This window comes from Oryctolagus cuniculus, chromosome 12, assembly GCF_964237555.1.
Source record: "Oryctolagus cuniculus chromosome 12, mOryCun1.1, whole genome shotgun sequence".
Taxonomy (NCBI): Eukaryota; Metazoa; Chordata; class Mammalia; order Lagomorpha; family Leporidae; genus Oryctolagus; species Oryctolagus cuniculus.
The window spans coordinates 44,035,967-44,057,337 of NC_091443.1; the positions used below are offsets into that span (position 1 = coordinate 44,035,967).

At 40.7% G+C, this 21,371-nt stretch overlaps 1 protein-coding gene across 14 annotated transcripts in view; it reads left to right on the plus strand.

Moving 5' to 3' along the window:
- The window catches only part of HEATR5A (HEAT repeat containing 5A), a 146,165-nt gene that overhangs the window by 50,557 nt on the left and 74,237 nt on the right, over positions 1-21,371 (plus strand). For all 14 annotated transcript variants that reach the window (XM_051822144.2, XM_051822146.2, XM_070053795.1 and 11 more), the window contains 6 exons: positions 127-282; positions 4,957-5,207; positions 9,172-9,283; positions 14,990-15,142; positions 16,748-16,847; positions 20,873-20,982. In XM_051822144.2, coding sequence (XP_051678104.1) covers positions 127-282; positions 4,957-5,207; positions 9,172-9,283; positions 14,990-15,142; positions 16,748-16,847; positions 20,873-20,982 — 882 coding nt within the window. The remainder of the gene's footprint in view (positions 1-126; positions 283-4,956; positions 5,208-9,171; positions 9,284-14,989; positions 15,143-16,747; positions 16,848-20,872; positions 20,983-21,371) is intronic.

Here is a 21,371-nt window from a genome sequence, read left to right on the forward strand (position 1 = left end):
GGGTTTCATACAGATTAAGTAGCTCTGTTAATTTTTGCCTCTATACCTTTCTGCTTCTAACACCCATTCCCTATGGTGTATTTTCATAAAATAGTGATACATAATTAATTCTTGCATTTCTATTAGATGCAGTAATGAGTGATGGTAATTTGGAAACCCGGCTTGGTTCTGCAGACGTAGCAGCTAGCCAGCATATGCTAGTATGTGCTTTACAAGAACTTGGGAATCTCATACACAGTCTTGGCACCACCGCTGCACCTTTGCTACAGGATTCAAGTGCAGGTACATCTCTTGTTTGTGACTAAACTGAATGCTTTTATTTTATTTTATTTATTTATTTGAGAGGTGGAGTGAGGGAGAGACAGAGAGAAAGGTCTTCCATCCGTTGGTTCACTCCCCAAATGGCTGCAACAGCTGGAGCTGAGCCAATCTGAAACCAGGAGCCAGGAGCTTCTTCCGGGTTTCCCATGTGGGTGCAGAGGCCCAAGCACTTGGGCCATCTTCTGCTGCTTTCCCAGGCCATAGCAGAGAGCTGGATTGGAAGACAAGCAGCTGGGACTAGAACTGGCACCCATATGGGATGCCAGTGTCACAGGCAGAGGATTAACCCATTGTGCCACGGTGCCAGCCCCTGAATGCTTTGTTTTCACTTGTATTCTAGATAGAGTCTTCCCAGGGAAGGAAATCTCCTTGGTATAACTCATCCATTATAGATTCTACTTTATATTTATTAGAGATATTTCATGAAAAGTTTATAATCAAGATAATTAAAAATTTGTACATATTTGAATAATTTTGATTATTTAAATTATTTTATCACTTTTTTTTAAAGATTTATTTATTTATTTGAAAGAGTTACACAGAGAGAAGGAGAGGCAGAGAGAGAAAGAGGTCTTCCATCCACTGGTTCACTCCCTAGTTGGCTGCAACAGCCAGAACTGTGCCCATCAAAGCCAGGAGCCAGGAGCTTCCTCCGGGTCTCCCACATGGGTGCAGGGGCCCAAGGACTTAGGCCATCTTCTGCTGCTTTCCCAGGCCACAGCAGAGAGCTGGATTGGAAGTGGAGCAGCTGGGTCTCGAAACAGCGCCCATATGGTATGCTGGCACTGCAAGCAGTGGCTTTATCCACTATGCCACAGTGCTGGTCCCAGTTTTATCACTTCTTATAACATCTTTATTAAGACAAAATTCACAAGAAAGTTCATCTTTGCAGTTCAGTGGTTTTAGTATATTTGCAGCGTTGAACACCCACCACCAGTGTCTAATTCATAATGTTTCATCATCTACCGTTAACTGTCACTGCCACTTCCCCATTTTACAGCCCCTGACAAGCACTAATCTTTGTCTTATGGGTTACTGATTATGGACATTTCATGTAAATGGAATTATACAATATATGGTCTCTAGTGACTGACTCTTCAGTACTTCATTTCAGTCTTTTTTTTTAAATGGCCTTTTCACATTTCCTGCTGCCTGGGAGCTTTACATTATTTTTGTGATTATAAGCTATTTAAATCTGGGACCTACACTGTTTAGGTAGCAGTTTGGCATGAAATGTACATGGTTTTTCTTTTTATATATTTATACTTTTAAGGCAAAAATACAGAGAGAAAGAGAGAGAGATTTTCCAACAGCTGGTTCACTCCCCAGACACGTAGATAGCTAGGACTGTGCCAGGCCAAAGCCAGTAGCTTGAAACTCAGTTCAGCTCTCCCACATTGAGGGCAGGGATTTAACTACTTCAGCTATCATTTGCTGTTCTGCAGGGTGCACATTAGCAGGAGGCTTAAATTAGAGCTGAGCTCAAAGCCAGGCACTCTCATATGGGTTGTGAGCATCTCAAGCAATGTCTTAACTCCTGTGCTGAACAGCTGCCCAGAAATTCATGTTTTTAGATGAAGGCGTATGTTGAATATTAGCAGGTATAAATATTTTTTTCACTAGTGGCTGTACTGCACTGTCTTCATAATTGGTAAGTAGCCCACTGAGGACCCACTAAAACCTTGATAATGCTATTTTGTTCTCAGATAAGAGTAATTTGGTAGGTTGAAGTGTATCAGTTATGTAGTAAATGAATTAGATTAAAAACTTTAAAAGGATGGGGCAAAGTATGACACATGTTTTAAGATGCCTTTGTTACTGATTGATAATTTTTTTAATTCCTAGTACCAAATTAGTAATTACCTCAAGACAAAAAGGCAGAATATTGAGGTCAGGCTGTGGTTTAGCAGATTAAGCCACTGCTTGTGGCTCCGGCTTCCCATAAGGGATCTGGTTCAAGTCCCGGCTGTTCCACTTCCAACCCAGCTCCATGCTCATGTGCCTGGGAGTGCAGTGGAAGATGGCTCTGCCACCCATGTAGGAGACCCAGAAGAGACTACTGGCTCCTGACTTTGGCCTGACCCATCCCTGATCATTGTGGCCATTTGGGGAGTCAATCAGTGGATGAACAATCTCTTCTCTCTCTCTAGCTCTCTTACATCTGCCTTTTCAATAAGTAAATAAAATCTTTTTTTTTTTTTAAAAAAGGAAGGACATTGGCTTCTTGAGGAAATAAAATATTTTTTGGTATACTGACCTATTTTAACCTGGTTTTTATGAAGTAATACAAGTATTAGAAGTAATTCTTAGGTTAAAAAAGTTATTTATTGCAAATGACCGGATTTCATTGTTTTTGACTGCTGTATAGTATTCTATAGATTACATGTCCCATAATTTCTTTTCTTTTCTTTTCTTTTCTTTTCTTTTCTTTTCTTTTCTTTTCTTTTCTTTTCTTTTCTTTTCTTTTCTTTTTTTTTTAATTTTTGACAGGCAGAGTGGACAATGAGAGAGAAAGAGACAGAGAGAAAGGTCTTCCTTTTTGCCGTTGGTTCACCCTCCAATGGCCGCCATGGCCGGCGCGCTGCGGCCGGCGCACCGCGCTGATCCGAAGCCAGGAGCCAGGTGCTTCTCCTGGTCTCCCATGCAGGTGCAGGTCCCAAGGACTTGGGCCATCCTCCACTGCACTCCCGGGCCATAGCAGAGGGCTGGCCTGGAAGAGGGGTAACCGTGACAGAATCCGGCGCCCCGACTGGGACTAGAACCTGGTGTGCCGGCACCACAAGGTGGAGGATTAGCCTATTGAGCCGTGGCGCTGGCCCCCATAATTTCTTTATCCAGTCTACTGTTGATGGGCATTTGGGTTAGTCATTTGCAACAAAATGGAGGAATCTGGAAAACATTATGCTGAGTGAATTAAGCCAGTCCCAAAGGGACAAATATCATATGTTGTCCCTGATTGGCGACAACTGAGCACCAAAGGGGAAACCTGTTGAAGTGAAATGGACACTATGAGAAACAGTGTCTTGATCAGCCCTTGTCCTGACTGTTGATGTACAATTTGGTACTTTATTCCTTTTTTGTTCTAGTACTATTGGTTGAACTCTGTAATTAACACACAATTATTCTTAGGTGTTTAAATTTAACTGAAAAGTGATCCCTGTTAAATATAAGAGTGGGAATAAGAAAGGGAGGAGATGTACAATTTGGGACATGTTCAATCGAACTTGCGCCGAATGGTGGAGTTAGAAACGTTCCAGGGTATTCCAATACAATCCCATCAAGGTGGCATGTACCAATGCCATCTCACTAGTCCAAGTGATCAGTTTCAGTTCACAATTGATCACACTGATAGGTCTAAGAGTCAAAGGGATCACACAAACAAGACTAATGTCTGCTAATACTAACTGATAGAATAAAAAAGGGAGAGAACGATCCAACATGGGAAGCGGGATACACAGCAGACTCATAGAATGGCAGATGTCCTAAACAGCACTCTGGCCTCCAAATCAGCCCTTAAGACATTCGGATCTGGCTGAAGAGCCCTTGAGAGTATTTTAGGCATGGAAAGCCAAGACACTTTGGCAAAAAAGAAAAAAAAAAAAAGAAGAAGAAGACCTAAATGAAAGATCTCTGCGAGTGAGATCCCAGTAGAAAGAACGGGGCCATCAAAGAAGGAGGTACCTTTCTCTGAAGGGAGGAGAGAACTTCCACTTTGCCTATGACCCTGTCTGAATAGGATCGAAGTCGACAAACTCAAAAGGCTTCCATAGCCTTGGCAACTCATGACTAGAGCCTAGGGAGATTACTGATGCCATAAACAAGAGTGTCAAATTGTTAAGTCAACAACAAGAGTCACTGTGTACTTACTCCTCATGTGGGATCTCTGTCCTTAATGTGTTGTCCGATGTGAAGTAATGCTATAACTAGTACTGAAACAGTATTTTACACTTCATGTTTCTGTGTGGGTGCAAACTGATGAAATCTTTACTTAATATATACTAAATCGATCTTCTGTATATAAAGATAATTGAAAATGAATATTGATGTGAATGGAATGGGAAGGAGAGTGGGAGATGGGACAGGTGTGAGTGGGAGGGAAGTTGTGGGAGGGGGAAGCCATTGCAATCCATAAACTGTACTTTGGAAATTTATATTTACTAAATAAAAGTTTAAAAAAAGTTATTTATTCTTATCACTTACTGTTATTGATTCTGACTTGGCTTCTAATAAAAATAATACATTTGCAGCAGGCATTTGTCCAGTTAGTTAAGTCACTGGCTATGGTTCCCATTTCCCATATCAGAGAGCATGTGGTTAGTGCCCAGCTCCACATCCTCACTCCAGTTTCCTGCTAATGCAGATTCTGGGAGGCAGTGGTGATGGCTGAAGTGATTAGGTTCCTGCCACCCGTGTGGATGACCTGGATTGAGTTCCCAGCTCCTGGCATTGGTCCCAGGCCTGGTCTGGCTTTTGGGAAGTAAACCAGTCATAGGAGCTTGCTCTTTCAAATAAATCAGTAAAAATTTTAGATAACGTAATGTTTTATATACATGTGACTGTTCATTCTTTTGAATATTTTGTGGCTGAGTTGTGTCTGTGTACTTAAGTCATCATTTGTCTATTCTGTCCTTCCAGGCCTTCTTGACAGTGTCATTTCGGTTATTCTTCATCCTAGCATTTCTGTTCGGCTAGCAGCAGCTTGGTGTTTGCACTGCATTGCTGTGGCATTACCGTCCTACCTAACACCTCTCTTAGATCGTTGCCTGGAGCGGCTCACTGTACTCAAGTCTTCACCTGAAGCGGTGACTGGCTTTAGTTTTGCTGTGGCAGCTTTGTTGGGAGCTGTGAAACATTGTCCGTTAGGAATTCCTCATGGAAAGGGCAAGGTAATCATTTCATTCCCTGTACGTGATACTGATGTTTCAGATGTTTCCTAAAAAGTCATAGTCTTGTAAGTTATCCAGTCAAAGACATGCAGGACACATTTCTGAGTAATGAGTAGTACTGTTCCTTAAGTGTTAAATATTGTCAACATAATTGCTGTGGAAAGTAAAAGGATAGCTTACTAAAAATGTGTGAAAAATGTCTTATACACACTTTAATAAAGGAATATTTTCTGCACTTTGAGTTAGAAGTATCTCTGAGAAGTAACAGAATTTATTCCTGAAGGCTTTATTTTGCTGTCTAGCCCTGCTGTATAGTGCATTTAAAATTCTATTATAAAGGACAAATTAAGCTGTGAAAGAAATGTTAAATTTCATTTAATAATTTGGTGATCAGTGGTTTTATTGGTACTATTACTTTGAAGTTAGTTTACCTATAGTAATTCAGAATAAATAATGATGTAAATATTCTTAAGAGCCAGCATTTTCCAAATAAGAAAAAAAAAGGACTACATATAGTAGTAGAATCAAGGAAGCCAAGTGAAAGCTCTATACATTAAATTTGAACTGATATTGTCAATATGAACTCAAAATTTTCCCTGTTGAAAATGCTTATATTTTTATTCTGTCCAAAAAAAAAAAAACAAAAACAAAAAAAAACACCTAGACGCAATGATAACCCAGTTGCAGGGCACACCCAGTAATGTCTGTTATATGTGATTTTCAGCCAGGAATAGCGGGCTCTGTGGAAGAGGGACTGGTTTCAGGTGTGGGGCAGGAAACGCACAGTAAAAACCTGGGATATATTGTGCCTAAAAGTAAGAAGCCCATCAAAGAGTTAAAAGGAGATAGCTGAAGGGGCTCCCACTGACCAAGGTTGGAATAATTTGTACATAACTAAAGTGGATTGAAACACACTTATTATTATATAAAACCTCATGAGTTTATAATATTCAAAAATATCCCCCAAAATGGCAGTGCTATTAAAAAAATGCAATTTTCTGAGTAAATCTTTTGCTTTTGATTGTAGTACTTTAAATTAAACAGATAAATGGGGGCGGCCCTGTGGCGCTCAGGTTAAAGCCACAGCCTACAGCGCTGGCATTTCATATAAGCACCCATTCAATTTCCGGCTATTTCATTTCTAATCCAGCTCCCTGCTAATGCACCTGGGAAAGCAGAGGAAGGTGGCCCAAGTCCTTGAGCCCCTGTACCCACGTGGGAGACCTGGAAGAAGCTTCTGGCTCCTGGCTTTGGCCCAGCTCAGCCTTGGTCATTGTGGTCATTTCGGGAGTGAACAGTGGATAGAAAAATCTTTGTCCTTCTCTGTAACTCTGCATTTCAAATAAATAAATAATCTTAGGAGGGGAGAAAAACCAGATAAATAACAGAACAAAGAAAGTAAATAGTTTGTTTTGTTTTGTTTTTTTACGATTTATTTATGTATTTGAAAGAATCACAGAGAGGCAGAGGCAGAGAGAGAGGTCTTCTATCCGCTGGGTCACTCCCCAGATGACCACGATGGCCAGAACTGTTTCTCTCCGAATCCAGGAGCCAGGAACTTCTTCCTGGTCTCCCATATGGGTATAGGGGCTCAAGGACTCGGGCCATCTTCTGCTGCTTTCCCAGGCCATTGCAGAGAGCTGGATCAGAAGTGGAGCAGCCGGGACTTGAACCGGCACCCATATGGGATGCTGGCACTACAGGCAGCGGCTTTAACCCACTGTGTCACAGCGCCAGCCCCGAGAGTAAACAGCTTTAAAGTACAGAAAATTTTGAAGTGCTCTAAAGATAAAAATTTGATGAAATACACAAAACCAAGCACACTGGTAGAGTTTTATTTCATTTTTTAAATAAATATATTCCACTTTAAAGTGGAATCTTTTTTTTTTTTTAAAGAGTTTGTTTATTTAGGCAGTTTATTTATTGAGGCAGAGTTACAGATGGTTGAGAGGGAGAGACAGAAAAGTCTTCCATCTGCTGGTTCACTCCCCAAATGGCTGCAACAGCCGGAGCTTGGCTGATCCTAAGGCAGGAGCCAGGAGCTTCTTCTGGGTTACCCATGTGGGTGCAGGGGCCCAAGGACTTGGGGCATCTGCCACTGATTTCCCAGGCCATAAACAGAGAGCTGGATTGGAAGAGGTGCAGTTGGGACTTGAACTGGCGCTGTGGGATGCCAGCACACAGGTGGAGGCTTAGCTTACTGCGCCACAGTGCTGGCCCCTTATTTCATTTTTAATAGCTAAGAATTACAGCTTCTAAGAGGATATTGTTTGACACTGAATTCGCTTAAAACCTATGCCCTTAGACACATAATAGTATTTTAAGAGAATAAATGATTATCTTTCCTTTTCTTCTCATTGTCACTCCCATGTCATTATTGAGTTCTATAGTATTTCCTTCACTGTTTGTGCTATGCCAAAGATCGTTCCATAACTTCAAAATGCATAAAAATATTTTGGATATTGCCAATGCCACTGGAATAAGGTTGTTGACAACTTGGGGGATGCTATAAATTTATTTAAATTTATTATTTTAGTTACATTCTTTTTTTAAAAAAGGTTTATTTATTTATTTGAAAGTCAGAATTACACAAAGAGAGGAGAGATAGAGAGAGAGAAGTCTTCCATCTGATGGTTCACTCCCCAGATGGCCACAAGGGCTAGAGCTGTGCTGATCAGAAGCCAGGAGCCTGGAGCTTCTTCTGGATCTCCCACGTGGGTGCAGGGGCCCAAGGACTTGGGCCATCTTCCACTGCTTTCCCAGGCCATAGCAGAGAGCTGGACTGGAAGTGGAACAGTCAGGACTAGAACTGGCGCCCACATGGGATGCCGGTGCTTCAAGACAGGGCGTTAACCCGCTGTGCCACAATACCGGCCCCTTTAGTTACATTCTTAACACATCATATCTTACTAAGCAAAAAATTTGTCATTGCATATATTTAAGCTTAATATCTACAGATCTCATTAATTCAGTCAAGAGTCCCAACTCCATATTATACTTGAAATTCTGTTCTAAGAGAATATCTGTTTTTTGCTGTTTTGACTAGAATGGTTTGTTTTACCCTTAGTCTAGTTAGTCCTAAATTAATACTAGTAAATATTAATGTACTAGTAGTGGGACAGGCATTTGGCTAGTGGTTAAGACACTGGAAGATACCTGTATCCCATATTAGAGTACCTGATTGATTCCTAGCTCCAGCTCCCAATTCCAGCTTCCTTGTAGTGCAGACCCTGAGAGCCAGCCAATGATGGCTCACATAGTTGAGCCCCAGTCACTTAAATGGGAGACTTGGATTGAGTTCTTCGCTCCTCACATAGCTCTGGCCCAACCCTGGATAATTTGGGCATTTTGGGAGTGAACCAGCTGATTGAAACTGTTTATTTGTTTCTTTCTCTCTATTTTTGCCTCTTGAATATTCAATTTAAAAAATAAAAATAAATTTTAAAAATTCTAGGTCTCAAGTAATCTATTAGTTGGTTGTTTTAAAATATACTATCCTTCCACTTTAGGAAATTTATGTGTCAACTCATAATACTTGCTACTTTTGCAGAAATGATTGGTGATAGATATTCTCTTAGAGTTATCACATGCTTTCTGGCCTTTGTACTATATAAACATTCCTTATCCATAAATCTGAAATACCTAGTTTTTCCTCTGTTATTATGAGCACTGCCTGTTTCATAGACTTGTTTGATTCAAGAGGAATATATTGTCACATATACTCTAAAATAAACTGTAAGGTTGCTGTGTCCCACCTAATAGACCAGTATTTAACCTTGAAAACTTAATTTTTAGTAACTTCCCATGTGACATTGTCTTACCAGGTAGTCCTTATGAATGACAGTCCTTCATTTTTTTTATTTGATATAGGTTTTCAAGGGATTGTTGATAGTTGCTATAATTTGTCCAGTGACTTATAAACTGATGAGGTTTTTCTTCACCTTGTTCTTCTATACACAAATAGATGATTATGACATTAGCAGAGGATTTGCTGTGTTCTGCTGCTCAAAATAGTCGCCTTTCAGCTCAGCGCACACAAGCTGGATGGTTGTTGATTGCTGCTCTGATGACATTAGGTAATAGTCTTGCAGAGGATCCACATAACCACTACATGTTTTGTGTTTTCTGAATGAAAGAATGCTGTTACAAAATTTGATGGAACTAATTTTTCATATGTAACAGAATTTAAATAGCACCTATTTTTCTTCTGTTAGTTATCTTAAGCCATTTCTTTACTTCACTGCAAAATGTTTTTGGGTATCTCATTTTTGTTTTAAATTTCTCTTCCAGGTAATTCTTAAGCTCTAAGTAGGCTGAAGCCAGTTTTGTTATCTTTTTAGCCTTAAAATAATTCTGGCTTTTCCCAAAATAATTCCCATCCATTTTCAGTGGAAAAAAAAAAAAGCTGTTCCATAATAAATGGCCTATGAATCCAGTTATGTGCTTTGAGGATTGGGAACACCTAGTGAAGTTCTACATTGAACAGAATGGGGCTTTTTTAAATTGTATTTTTTTAAATTAATATTTGTTTTATGGTCATGATTATTTATATACTGGCCCTTTACATAGCATGTACCATAAAGCATGATTTCACAATGCAGGAATAATGTCATCAAGTGTTTTTGCCTTTTTTCTTTGTGTCTGCCATATTGATATTTTTGGTAAATTAAAAGGTAAATCGACTACTTCATAATGAAGTATTCTGATAAACAAGCTTTTAAAAGAAGGTAATTCCATTAGGAGAAGTTTACAAGAGACCTTTCTTTTTTTTTTTTTTTAAGATTTTATTTATTTATTTGACAGAGTTACAGACAGTGAGAGAGAGACAGAGAGAAAGGTCTTCCTTCTGTTGGTTCACTCCCCAAATGCCACAAAGGATGGAGCTGCGCCGATCCGAAGCCAAGAGCCAGGAGCTTCTTCCGGGTCTCCCACACGGGTGCAGGGGCCCAAGCACTTGGGCCATCTTCTGCTGCTTTCCCAGGCCACAGCAGAGAACTGGACTGGAAGAGGAGCAGCAGGGACTAGAACTGGTGCCCATGTGGGATGCTAGCACCGCAGGCATAGTATTAACCTAGTGCGCCATGGATCTGACCCCAGAGGCCTTTCTTCTTTGAAAAAGAGATTTGCACATCTTTTTTTTTTTTTTTTTTTTTAATTTGACAGAGTTAGACATTGAGAGAAAGATTCAGAGAGAAAAGTCTTCCTGCTGTTGGTTCACCCCCCAAATGGCCTCCACAGCCAGAGCTACGCCGATCCAAAGCCAGGAGCCAGGTGCTTCCTCCTCGTCTCCCACGTGGGTGCAGGGGCCCAAGCACTTGGGCCATCCTGTACTTCCCTCCCAGGCCACAACAGAGAGCTGGACTGGAAGAGAAGCAACCGGAACTAGAACCCGGCACCCATATGGGATGCCGGTGCCGCAGGCGGAGAATTAACCAAGTGAGCCACGGTGCCGGCCCCTAGATTTGCACATCTTATTTTATTGTATATTCATAATCAAAATGAGTAAAAAAGTTATTAAAATTTTTAATGTTTAATTATTATGTTTTATTGGGCTTTATTCATTTTCTTAGGTATTAGTCTTTCCCTTTATTGTCAATTTTTAGAATATGTTAATATCCCAAGCAACATTGAAAGGATATCAGTTGAGATTTTTGTTTCATAAGTATCATTATGATCTCATGGAATTTGATATGGTATTGCAGTCATTATTTCTTTTTTGAAGATTTATTCTTTTTTTTTTTTTTTTTTTTTTTTTTAAAGACTCATTATTGGGGCCAGCACTGTGGTGCAGCAGGTTAACACCCTGGCCTGAAGTGGGTGCCATATGGGATGCCGGTTCCAGTCCCGGCTGCTCCACTTCCGATTCAGCTCTCTGCTATGGCCTAGGAAAGCAGTAGAAGATGGCCCAACTCCTTGGGCCCCTGTGCCCTCATGGGAGACCCGGAAGAGGCTCCTGGCTCCTGGCTTTAGATCAGCACAGCTCCAGCCATTGCTGCCAATTGGGTAGTGAACTATCGGATGGAAGACCTCTCTCTTGCTGTCTGTCTCTCTCTGCCTCTCTTTATGTACCTCTTTCATATAAATAAATAAATCTTTAAAAAATTATTTATTTGAAAGGTTAAGTTAGAGAGAGTGAGAGATAGAGATTAAAAGGGAGAGGTTTTCCATCTTCTAGTTTACTTCCCAAATGGATGCAATGACTGAGGCTGGGCCAGGCTGAAGCCAGGAGCCAGAAGCTTTGTCCAGGTCTCCCACGTGGTGTCAGGAGCCCAAGGTCTTGGGCCATCTTTTGCTGCTTTTCCCAGTCCATTAGCAGAAAGCTGGATTGGAAGTGGAGCATCTTGTACATGAACCGTACCCCACATGGGATGCCAGTGTCGCAGGTGGCGACTTAACCTGCTGCACCACCATGCCGGCCCCTCATCATTTCTTTTGATACTCAAATTGTCTCATATTTAATCAGAGAGAATTCCTTCAAGTTGGTTCATGTGTCCTTTTATCATAAATCTAGTGTTCTCTGAGAATATATTTGTTTGGGGCATCACAAGATGTCCCAACCTGCTTTTACCTTAGTAACCATTTCTCCAAGGTGTGATTCTTTTTTTTTTTTTCTGTAGAAAATGAGTTTCGACAACAATTTAAGTGGTGTATTAAATTTTATCTTGCAGTTTCAATGCTTCTTGTTTTTTTATCATTCCCTTCACCATTTATGATTTTCTTAATTATGTAAATATATTCACTATTCTGCACTAATATAAATTCTGCACTTAATGCATTATTGTTTAAATGTAAACTCCTTTTTTTAAACTTGTTTGCTTCACTTCCCAGTTCATCTAATGCCTTATAAAGCAACTTTGATTCATTTACAGATGATATACCATGTCTTGTATATCTGTGAATTTTTCATAAAGGGTATATATGTGTTGTTTCTTTTAGATATGGTATTGTTCTTAGGTATGAAAAAACTTAGTTTGCAGTTACCATCAACTCATTTTTAATAGCTTAGTTCATATATGTGTCTGAAATAACATTGTCTTAATAGCTGTATAAGGAGGAGATGCTGTGTTGTATACTGTTGAGTTAGTGAGGTATCTTAAGGGTATATTGGCAAATAATTTATGTTTTCCCAGTTATGGATGTTTTTAGTGACTGTCCAATTTTTTTGTATAATAAATAAATACTGTTAGATACTGTGATTATCTTCATTTATAGATGAGGAAATTTTGGCAGAAAAAAATTAAGTAACTCACTTAAATTTGCACAATAAGTAGGGTGAGCCAGAATATTAATCCAGGCAGTCTCTGTCCAAAGCTCAAACCAAATTTACAGTCAGCAGAATGGGGAAATACAATGAAGGGAGTGCTCACAGGAGAATCTTAAGGGAGCTCTAGAATTTTAAAGACTATTACTTGGGGAGAAAAGTTACAAGTTTTGGATTTTACATTTCTTAATTTTTATCTTTTGTCCTAACTCATAGCACTATCATTATACATTGACTCTTATTACTGTGTGGGTTCATCATCACATCTTTTTGTTTTAAATACAGGAAACTTAAAAAAATTTTTTTTTATTTTCATCTATTGGAAAGGCAGAGGAAGGGGGAAATATTATCTGCCAGTTCACTCCTCATATGCCTCCAGTAGCCAGGGCATTTGGGGTTTCCCATGTAGGTGGCTGGGGCCATCGTCTTCTGCCTCCCAGGATGCTTTTGCAGGAAGCTGGATTATAAGTAGACTAGCTAGGACTCAAACTGGCACTCTGATAGGGGATTTGGGCATCCCAAGTGGCAGCTTAACTTGCTGTACCACAACTCACACCCCACAGGCTGAGAGACAGAGATTTTTCACCCAGATTGACTTCTCATTCAAATTCACTTCTCAGATGCCCGCAGTAGCTGGGGCTAGGCCAGTAACCTAGAACTCCATTCAGGTATCCCACATGGGTGGCAGTGATCCAACTACTTGAGCCATCACCACTGCCTCCAACAGGACACATTACATTTTAGCAGTATGCCGGAATCAGAAATGGAGCCAGCACTCAAACTCAGGCACTCACATCTGGGATATGGCTGATTTAACCACTGTGCCAATTGTCTGCCCCTGAAGTCTTCTTTAATTGTTTAAACTTTTGTTTACTTTTATCTTTTTGACAGCCAGAGAGATAGACAAATCTTGCAGCCACTGGTTTATCCTCCATACCATCCCCCACAACTACCCACTACAGCCAAGGTTGGACCAGGACTGAAGCAGGCTGGGAACTCGTTCCAGCTCTCCCATGTGGTTGGCAGAAAACCAACTACTTAAGCTGTCCCCTAGAGTGCTCATTAATAGGGAGCATAGCCAGAACTCAAATTCAGACACTCTGTTATGGGGCAGTAGGTTGATCTTCCACCTGCGGCACTGGCATCCCATATGGGCACTAGTTTGGGTCCTGGCTCTTCACTTCCAATCCAGCTCTCTGCTATGGCCTGGGAAAGCAGAGAAGATGGACCAAGTCTTTGGGCACCTGCACCCATGTGGGAGACTGGAAACACCTGGCTCCTGGCTTCGGATGGCATAGCTCCGGCTGTGGTGTCCATTTGGGAAGTGAACCAGTAGAAGGAAGACTTTTCTCTCTGTCTCTCCCTCTCACTGTCTATAATTCTGCTTTGCAAGTAAATAAATTTTAAAAAATAATTCAGACACTCTGGTATGGGATGCAAGAGTCCCAAGTGGTATCTTACCCACCAGGCCAAAGGCCCACTTCTAAAAAGTATTCTGTCCAAATATTTCGTATCTGATTTTTTACCTGAAACAAGATGCTCTTAGAAGTTAGTGTTAGGAGGTCTTCAAAGAAGGAGGTACCTTTCTCTGAAGGGAGGAGAGAACTTCCACTTTTGACTGTGACCTTGTCTAAATAAGATAAGAGTTGGTGAACTCAAAAGGCTTCCATAGCCTTGGAAACTCATGACTGGAGCATAGGGAGATTACTGATGCCATAAACAGGAGTGTCAATTTGTAAAGTCAACAACAGGAGTCACTGTGCACTTACTCCTCATGTAGGATCTCTGTCCTTAATGTGCTGTACATTGTGATTTAATGCTATAACGAGTACTCAAAACAGTATTTTTCACTTTGTGTTTCTGTGTGGGTGCAAACTGATGAAATCTTTACTTAATGTATACTAAACTGATCTTCTGTATATAAAGAAAATTGAAAATGAATCTTGATAAGAATGGAAGGGGAGAGAGAGTGGGAAAGGGGAGGGTTGCGGGTGGGAGGGAAGTCATTGGAGGTGGGGAGCCAATGTAATCCATAAGCTGTACTTTGGAAATCTATATTCATTAAATAAAAGTTAAAAAAAAAAAAGAAGTTAGTGTTAGGGATCAGAAATCAAATTTTCTTTGTTAAGATTCTTACCTTGCACTTCAGTGTGATGTTACAGTTTTTTGAAGTACTTTAAGATACATTCTATCAAAAATACATTGGATCACTTGAATATGAAAAAACCCTTGGAAACAAGTGGTGCAATGATACTAGCTTCATTTTATAGACTGGAGAAACAGTTCAGAGTGAACACAGCACTGGAAGAGTTTATACCAGTGTCCAAGTACTCCAGCACTTTGAGATAGTAATTCATTCAGTAGTAGTCTAGTTTAGAACCAGAAGATGAAAAAAGGCACAAAGTACGGTGGTTGTGAGTCACAATATTTCTATTAAGAGGGAAGCTCCTGCCTAATAATAAATACCGTTTTAAAGAGTAACCAGTTTGAGTTTACAAGTGACAAGTTGAATAAATTACAGGTCCTGCAGTTGTCAGTCATCACCTTGCCCGAGTTCTGCTGTTATGGAAGTGTGTTTTTCCAGCATCTCCAAAAGATCTAGAAACGGAAAAGAGCCGAGGAGATTCATTTACATGGCAGGTGACGCTGGAAGGACGAGCTGGTGCACTCTGTGGTAGGTTGAGTTTGGTCTTTTCTCTCCCTTGCCTTTGTTTTTTTTTTCTCCATCCTTTGAGTTTACAGGTACAATACTTTTCAATTAATGGAAGGGGAGAAAATCTGCCTCTTGTGATTTTTATCACTGAACATGATTTGTTGGTAACCAAAGTATGATCTACTGAACCAAACTTGAGGGTTTGTTTTAGTAATTGCAGCCCAGTTGAAAATGTATGTTTTATTAAATGCAGTCATTTTGGCTGCTAATCCTTTGCCTGCGGTGCCGGCACACCAGGTTCTAGTCCCGGTCAGGGTGCCGGATTCTGTCCTGGTTGCCCCTCTTCCAGGCCAGCTCTCTGCTATGGCCTGGGAGTGCAGTGGAGGATGGCCCAGGTGCTTGGGCCCTGCACCCCGTGGGAGACCAGGATAAGTACCTGATTCTTGCCATCGGATCAGCGCGGTGCGCCGGCCGCAGCGCACTGGCCGTGGTGGCCATTGGAGGATGAAACAACGGCAAAAGGGAAGACCTTTCTCTCTGTTTCTCTCTCTCTCACTGTCCACTCTGCCTGTCAAAAAAAAAAAAAAAATGCAATCCAGTTGAAAACTGTCAAGATTGCTTTTATTAAGTAGATATTCATTCTTCTTTTTAGAAATATTAGGGTTTGATTTAATTTGCATTGATTTAGCACAGTTCTCATTTAGTCTGTACATATATATACATTAAAGTTGTACCCTTTGATAAATAGAGTGTTAAAATAGGATTCTACATGAATATTTGAATTAAGGATGAGATTTCTGAAAAGATACAGAAGCATTATACTGGTTTTGTTTACTTGTGACTTTAAAAAATTAACTTATTTTTATTTTTATCTTTTTAAAAGATTTATTTATTTGAGAGGCAGAGATGCAGAGAGGTTTTCCGTTCATTGGTTCACTCCCCAAGTGGCCACAGTGGCCAGAGCTGGGCCAATCCAAAGCCAGCAGCCAGGAGCTTCTTCCAGGTCTCCCACATCGGCGCAGGGTCCCAAGCACTTCGGCCATTTTCTACTGCTTTGCCAGGCCATCAGCAGGCAGCTGGATTGGAAGTGAAACAGCTGGGACTTGAACCAGTGCCCATATGAGATGCAGTCACTGCAGGCAAATGCTTCAACGACTATGCTACCATGCCAGCCCCTTTGATTCTGATCTTGAGAATCAGTCTAACTTTAAAATAATTATTTCATAGTATTCCTTGGAGAAGATTCTTTGTTTCAGATAGTATCTGTATAAACTTAACATGCATATTCAAAAATTGTGGTTCTACAGAAGTAGTGTAGAACTGGCATACTTGCCAGTATAAGCTAATTTTGTTTTTACTTAATGAGCTCAAGGACTAGTGAAAACTGTTTCACAGCAGCATTTTGTTAATCTGGTTGTTGGCCTCTTTTAGTAATTCTCAGGAGACTTTGTTTAATATGATTAGGAATGGAATACACTAGCTTCCTTTTGATGCCAGAGTTTCATGAGTTTTTTGTTTTAGCACATTCTTTATCCTTTAATAAAAATACTAATGTTGTACCATACTCTAGTGCTCTTTTTATTGTTGATTACACTATGCCTGGTAAAAGTTTGTTCTCTTTTTCAGCTATCAAGAGCTTTGTTTCCTACTGTGGTGATCTCCTCACTGAGGAAGTAATTCAGCGTCTTCTTCCGCCAATTCCTTGTGCTGTGGATTTGCTAACTCAGTAAGGATTGGCTATTTAGGTTTGATGAAATTTTCTAAGAGTGACGAGTTACCCTTTGATTGTGTGAAATTCCTTATGTACATTAATAGGGCAAATTTCTCTGATTCTGAATGGTTTTCCTTTTGCAGAGCAATGCAATTCTGTGAATTTGGAGTTTTCTCTTAGGCTAGGATCTTGAAAGAAAAACATCAATATGAAAGGAAGCTTATTTATGAATAATATGCCTTCCTATAGGCAGTTTTAAAATGAATTAAGTATTAATACTGTTAACCTTTTCAGGTGTACATTCTATTGGGTTGTTAGTGCTAGTCTGTGTTCATAAAAACCAGGTGCTTTGTTAAGTTAGTTTTTTGTTTATATTTTCATAAGTTTGAGTTATGCATATATGGTAAGAAAACAGAGAAAAGGCCGGCGCCGCGACTCACTAGGCTAATCCTCCGCCTAGCGGCGCCGGCACACCGGGTTCTAGTCCCGGTTGGGGCGCTGGATTCTGTCCCGGTTGCCCCTCTTCCAGGCCAGCTCTCTGCTGTGACCAGGGAGTGCAGTGGAGGATGGCCCAGGTGCTTGGGCCCTGCACCCCATGGGAGACCAGGAAAAGCACCTGGCTCCTGGCTCCTGCCATCGGATCAGCGCGGTGCGCCAGCCGCAGCGTGCCGGCCGCAGCGCGCCGGCTGCGGCGGCCATTGGAGGGTGAACCAAGGGCAAAGGAAGACCTTTCTCTCTCTCTCTCTCTCTCACTGTCCACTCTGCCTGTCAAAAAAAAAAAAAGAAAAAAAAAAAGAAAACAGAGAAAAGACAATATATATTATGAGTACGTATAATTTCCAAATTAATGTATAGAGAAAGTGTCCCAAAAGTGTTTAATGATGTAATGTTTTGTATATACAGAGGACTTATAAAATGTGGCTATAAATGAACACCTGTGAGTCCAATACAACTAAAGCAGGGGCTGGCAAGTGTTTTCTGTACGGGTCCAGGTATTAAATATTTTATGCTTTATGGCTCCTCAACTCTATCAGTATAGCTCAGAAGTAGTTATAGATAACGTGTATGAACTGTGGTCCAATAAACTTTTGTTTTATGATTTGTTTTATTTATTTGAAAGGCAAATTTAGAGAGAGAGAAGGTGAAACAGAGAGATTTTCCATCTGTAGTCTCACTCTCCAAATGGCTACAAAGGCCAGGGCTGGGCCAGGCTGAAGTTAAGAGCCTGGAACTGCATCTGGGCCTCCCACATGGGTAGCAGGGGTGCAAGTACTTGAGCTATCACCTGGTGCCTCTGAGGGTGTGCTTTAGCAGAAGGCTGGAATTGGAAGCAGAGCTGGATGTTGAACCCGGGCACTACAACATGGGATGTGGGCACCCAAGAGGTATCTTAATTACTATACCAAACATCTACCCTGACTTCCTTTCTTTTTTTATTTTTTTTTAAGATATATTTATTTATTTGAAAGTCAGAGTTACAGAGAGGAGGTGGGGAGGGAGTCTTCCATCCTCTGGTTCAATCCCCAATTGGCTGCAGTGGCCGGAGCTGTTCAGAACTGAAGCCAGGAGCCAGGAGTTTCTTCTGGGTCTCCCGTGCGAGTTCAGGGGTACAAGGAATTGGGCCATCTTCTACTGCTGTCCCAGGCCATGGCAGAGAGCTGGATGAGAAGTCGAGCAGCCAGGACTCGAACCAGCACCCATATGGGATGCCAGCACTGCAGGCAGCGGCTTTACCTGTTATGCCACAGCGCTGGCCCTTGTTTTTTTAATTTGAAAAGCAGTGTTACAGAGGGAGAGACAGTGTGTGTGAGAGAGAGTGCTTCCATCCACTGGTTCACTCCCCAAATGGCTGCAATGATGAGGGCTGTACCAGGCTAAAGCCAGGAGCCAAGAGCTTTCTCCTGGTCTTCCATGTGGGTGGCAGGGGCCCAAACACTTGGGCCATCTTCCATTGTTTTTCATAGGTGCATTAGCAGGGAGCTGAATCAGAATTGATTGGACTAACCAGCTTTACTTGCTACACCACAACGCTGAACCTTTATGTGTGTTTTAACCTATTTTTCTTCTATGTTATTTGTCCTTTTTTTATAATTATAGAAATTTTTATATCCTTTTGATACTATTCTTTTCCTTTTTATTAAAATATTAAAAGTATTTTCTAGTTTTTTAATTAATGTTCTTAATTTAAATTTATCAGTCTTCAACTGTTCCCTCCCCCCAACCGAAACCTTTTATTTAAGGAATTCAAACTTCATACATTTCATGATTACAACTTTAGGAACATGATGATTCTTCCCACCGTACCTGCCCTCCTACCCACTCTCCTACCCCTCTCTTCCTCCTCCCTCTCCTAAGGCACCAGTGAGTTCAGTGACTGTTGAAGGCTTAGCCCCTACATCCAAGGTGGTCCTTGTTGTTATATTCTTCAGAGAGAAGGAACACACCTCACAGAAGGGGCCAGACTCCCTCCATTGTGCCCTTTTGTTGTGACAACTTGTTGTCAACTTGTTGTGATAATCCTTTTGGAAAGGCAAAGCCTTCATGACCTAATCACTTCCTCAAAAAACCCCACTTCCCAACAGTGTAAGCATTAAAAAATAAATTCTTCTGGGTCTCTGGCACTGTGGTATAGAGGGCTGAGCCTCCACCTGCAGTGTCAGCATCCTTTATGGGATGCTTTTATATAGTCCTGGCTGTTCCTCTTCTGATCCAGCTCTCTGCTATAGCCTGGGAAAGCAGTAGAAGATATCTCAAGTGCTTGGGCACATGCACTGGCATGGGAGACCTGGAGGAAGCTCTTTGCTCCTGGCTCCTGGCTTTGGATTGGCCTGGCTCCAACCTTTGTGGCATTTGGGGAGTGAACAAGCGAATGAAAGACTGACCTCTCTCTCTGTCTCTGCCTCTCTGTAACTCTGCCTTTCAAATAAATAAATAAATCTCTTTTTAAAAAAATGTTTTTTCCACAGTATTTGCCAAGTTGAATGAGATGAAATAGATCCAGTATTTTAAAAAAGAATTCTATTTTAGAAACTGGAAATTAGTACATAGTAGTTTTCTAGAAAATACACATGAATAAACATTGCCAGAATTTCTTTTTTACTTTTTTTGAATTTCTTTGAAAGGATTTCAGAGTGAGAGAATGAGGGAGATATCCTCCATTTGCTTATTCACACCCCAAATGACCACTATAACCATGGCTGGGCCTGGTTGAAGCCAGAACCCCAGAACTCCATCCTGGTCTTCTACTTGGGGACCCAAGTACCTGAGCCATCACCTGTTGCCTCCCAGAGTGTACTTTAGGAGGAAACTGAAACAGAGAGATGAGCCAGGATTTGAACCAAGTACTCTGATATGGGATGTCGGCATCCCAGGTGGATCTTAACATTTGAGTAAAGCACATATCCCCAAACTTGTTTTTTGACACAGTTGGAAACCTTAGAATTTAGAAACAGTTTCATGTTCTGGATTTTAGAAATCTAAACTGCCTATAAATTTTCTTATGACGCATGATAGAATGATTTCCACCTGTGATACTTGTAATTCCTGTTATATCTTATAATAGCACCTTATTAATTGTTCATATAGGGGCATAGTGGGTAAAGCTGGTACTGGCAGGTTCAAGTCCCAGCTGCTCCACTTCAGATTCAGCTCCCTGCTAATGTGCCTGGGAAAGCAGCAGAGGATGGCCCAAGTGCTTGGGCCTCTGTACCCATGTGGGAAAATAGGAAGAAGCTTCTGGCTCCTGGTTTCGGATGGGCCCAGGTCTGGCTGTTGTGGCCACTTGAGGAGTGAATCAGTGGCTGGAAGATCTGTCTCTCTCTGTTTCTCTGTTTCTCTCTCTCTGGATCTCTGGATCTCTTCTTTCTCTCTCTCTGGATCTCTGCCTTTCAAATAAATAAAATAAATCTTTAAAAAAAAAAGCATATATAATAGCACTAATGTTCATTAATGTTATATATAGCTAACATGTTTATATGTCAACCTTTTTGATATTTGTACATTGTTATATTACACACTTAAGATACTTTTTTCATTTTAAGGCTTTCTTCAATATTAAAAACATATGGAACTCCTTTGAAAATGCCATCAATAGTTTATAGACAAAGGCTTTATGAACTACTGATTGTATTACCTCCTGAAACCTATGAAGGTATGTGCCATAGACCAGACTCATCATTTGTGGCTAAGACAGTACCTGGAAAATAATAGACAGTCACTTGTTAAATGCTTGCATTAGATAACTACAGTAGCAGTTATCTAGTGCCTTGTTTACAAGAGGCTTGGGGAAGTTAATCTTAATGTGCATGTTTGCCATTTTGTAGTAAATAAAATATATTCTTTTAAAAGCTTTCTTCATGTTTTCTTCTTTCTGGAATAAAGTTCCAGCCTGCTCTGTGGGGGAGAGAGAGTCACAGACTGATTTGGGGTCTGCTCCAGGATTTTGTACAGGATGTATAATATAAGTCATTATAAATTTGGCCATTCATTGTTTTCTTCAAGAGTGATTATCTGTTCTAAACCTCCTTCTTTTATTCTGTT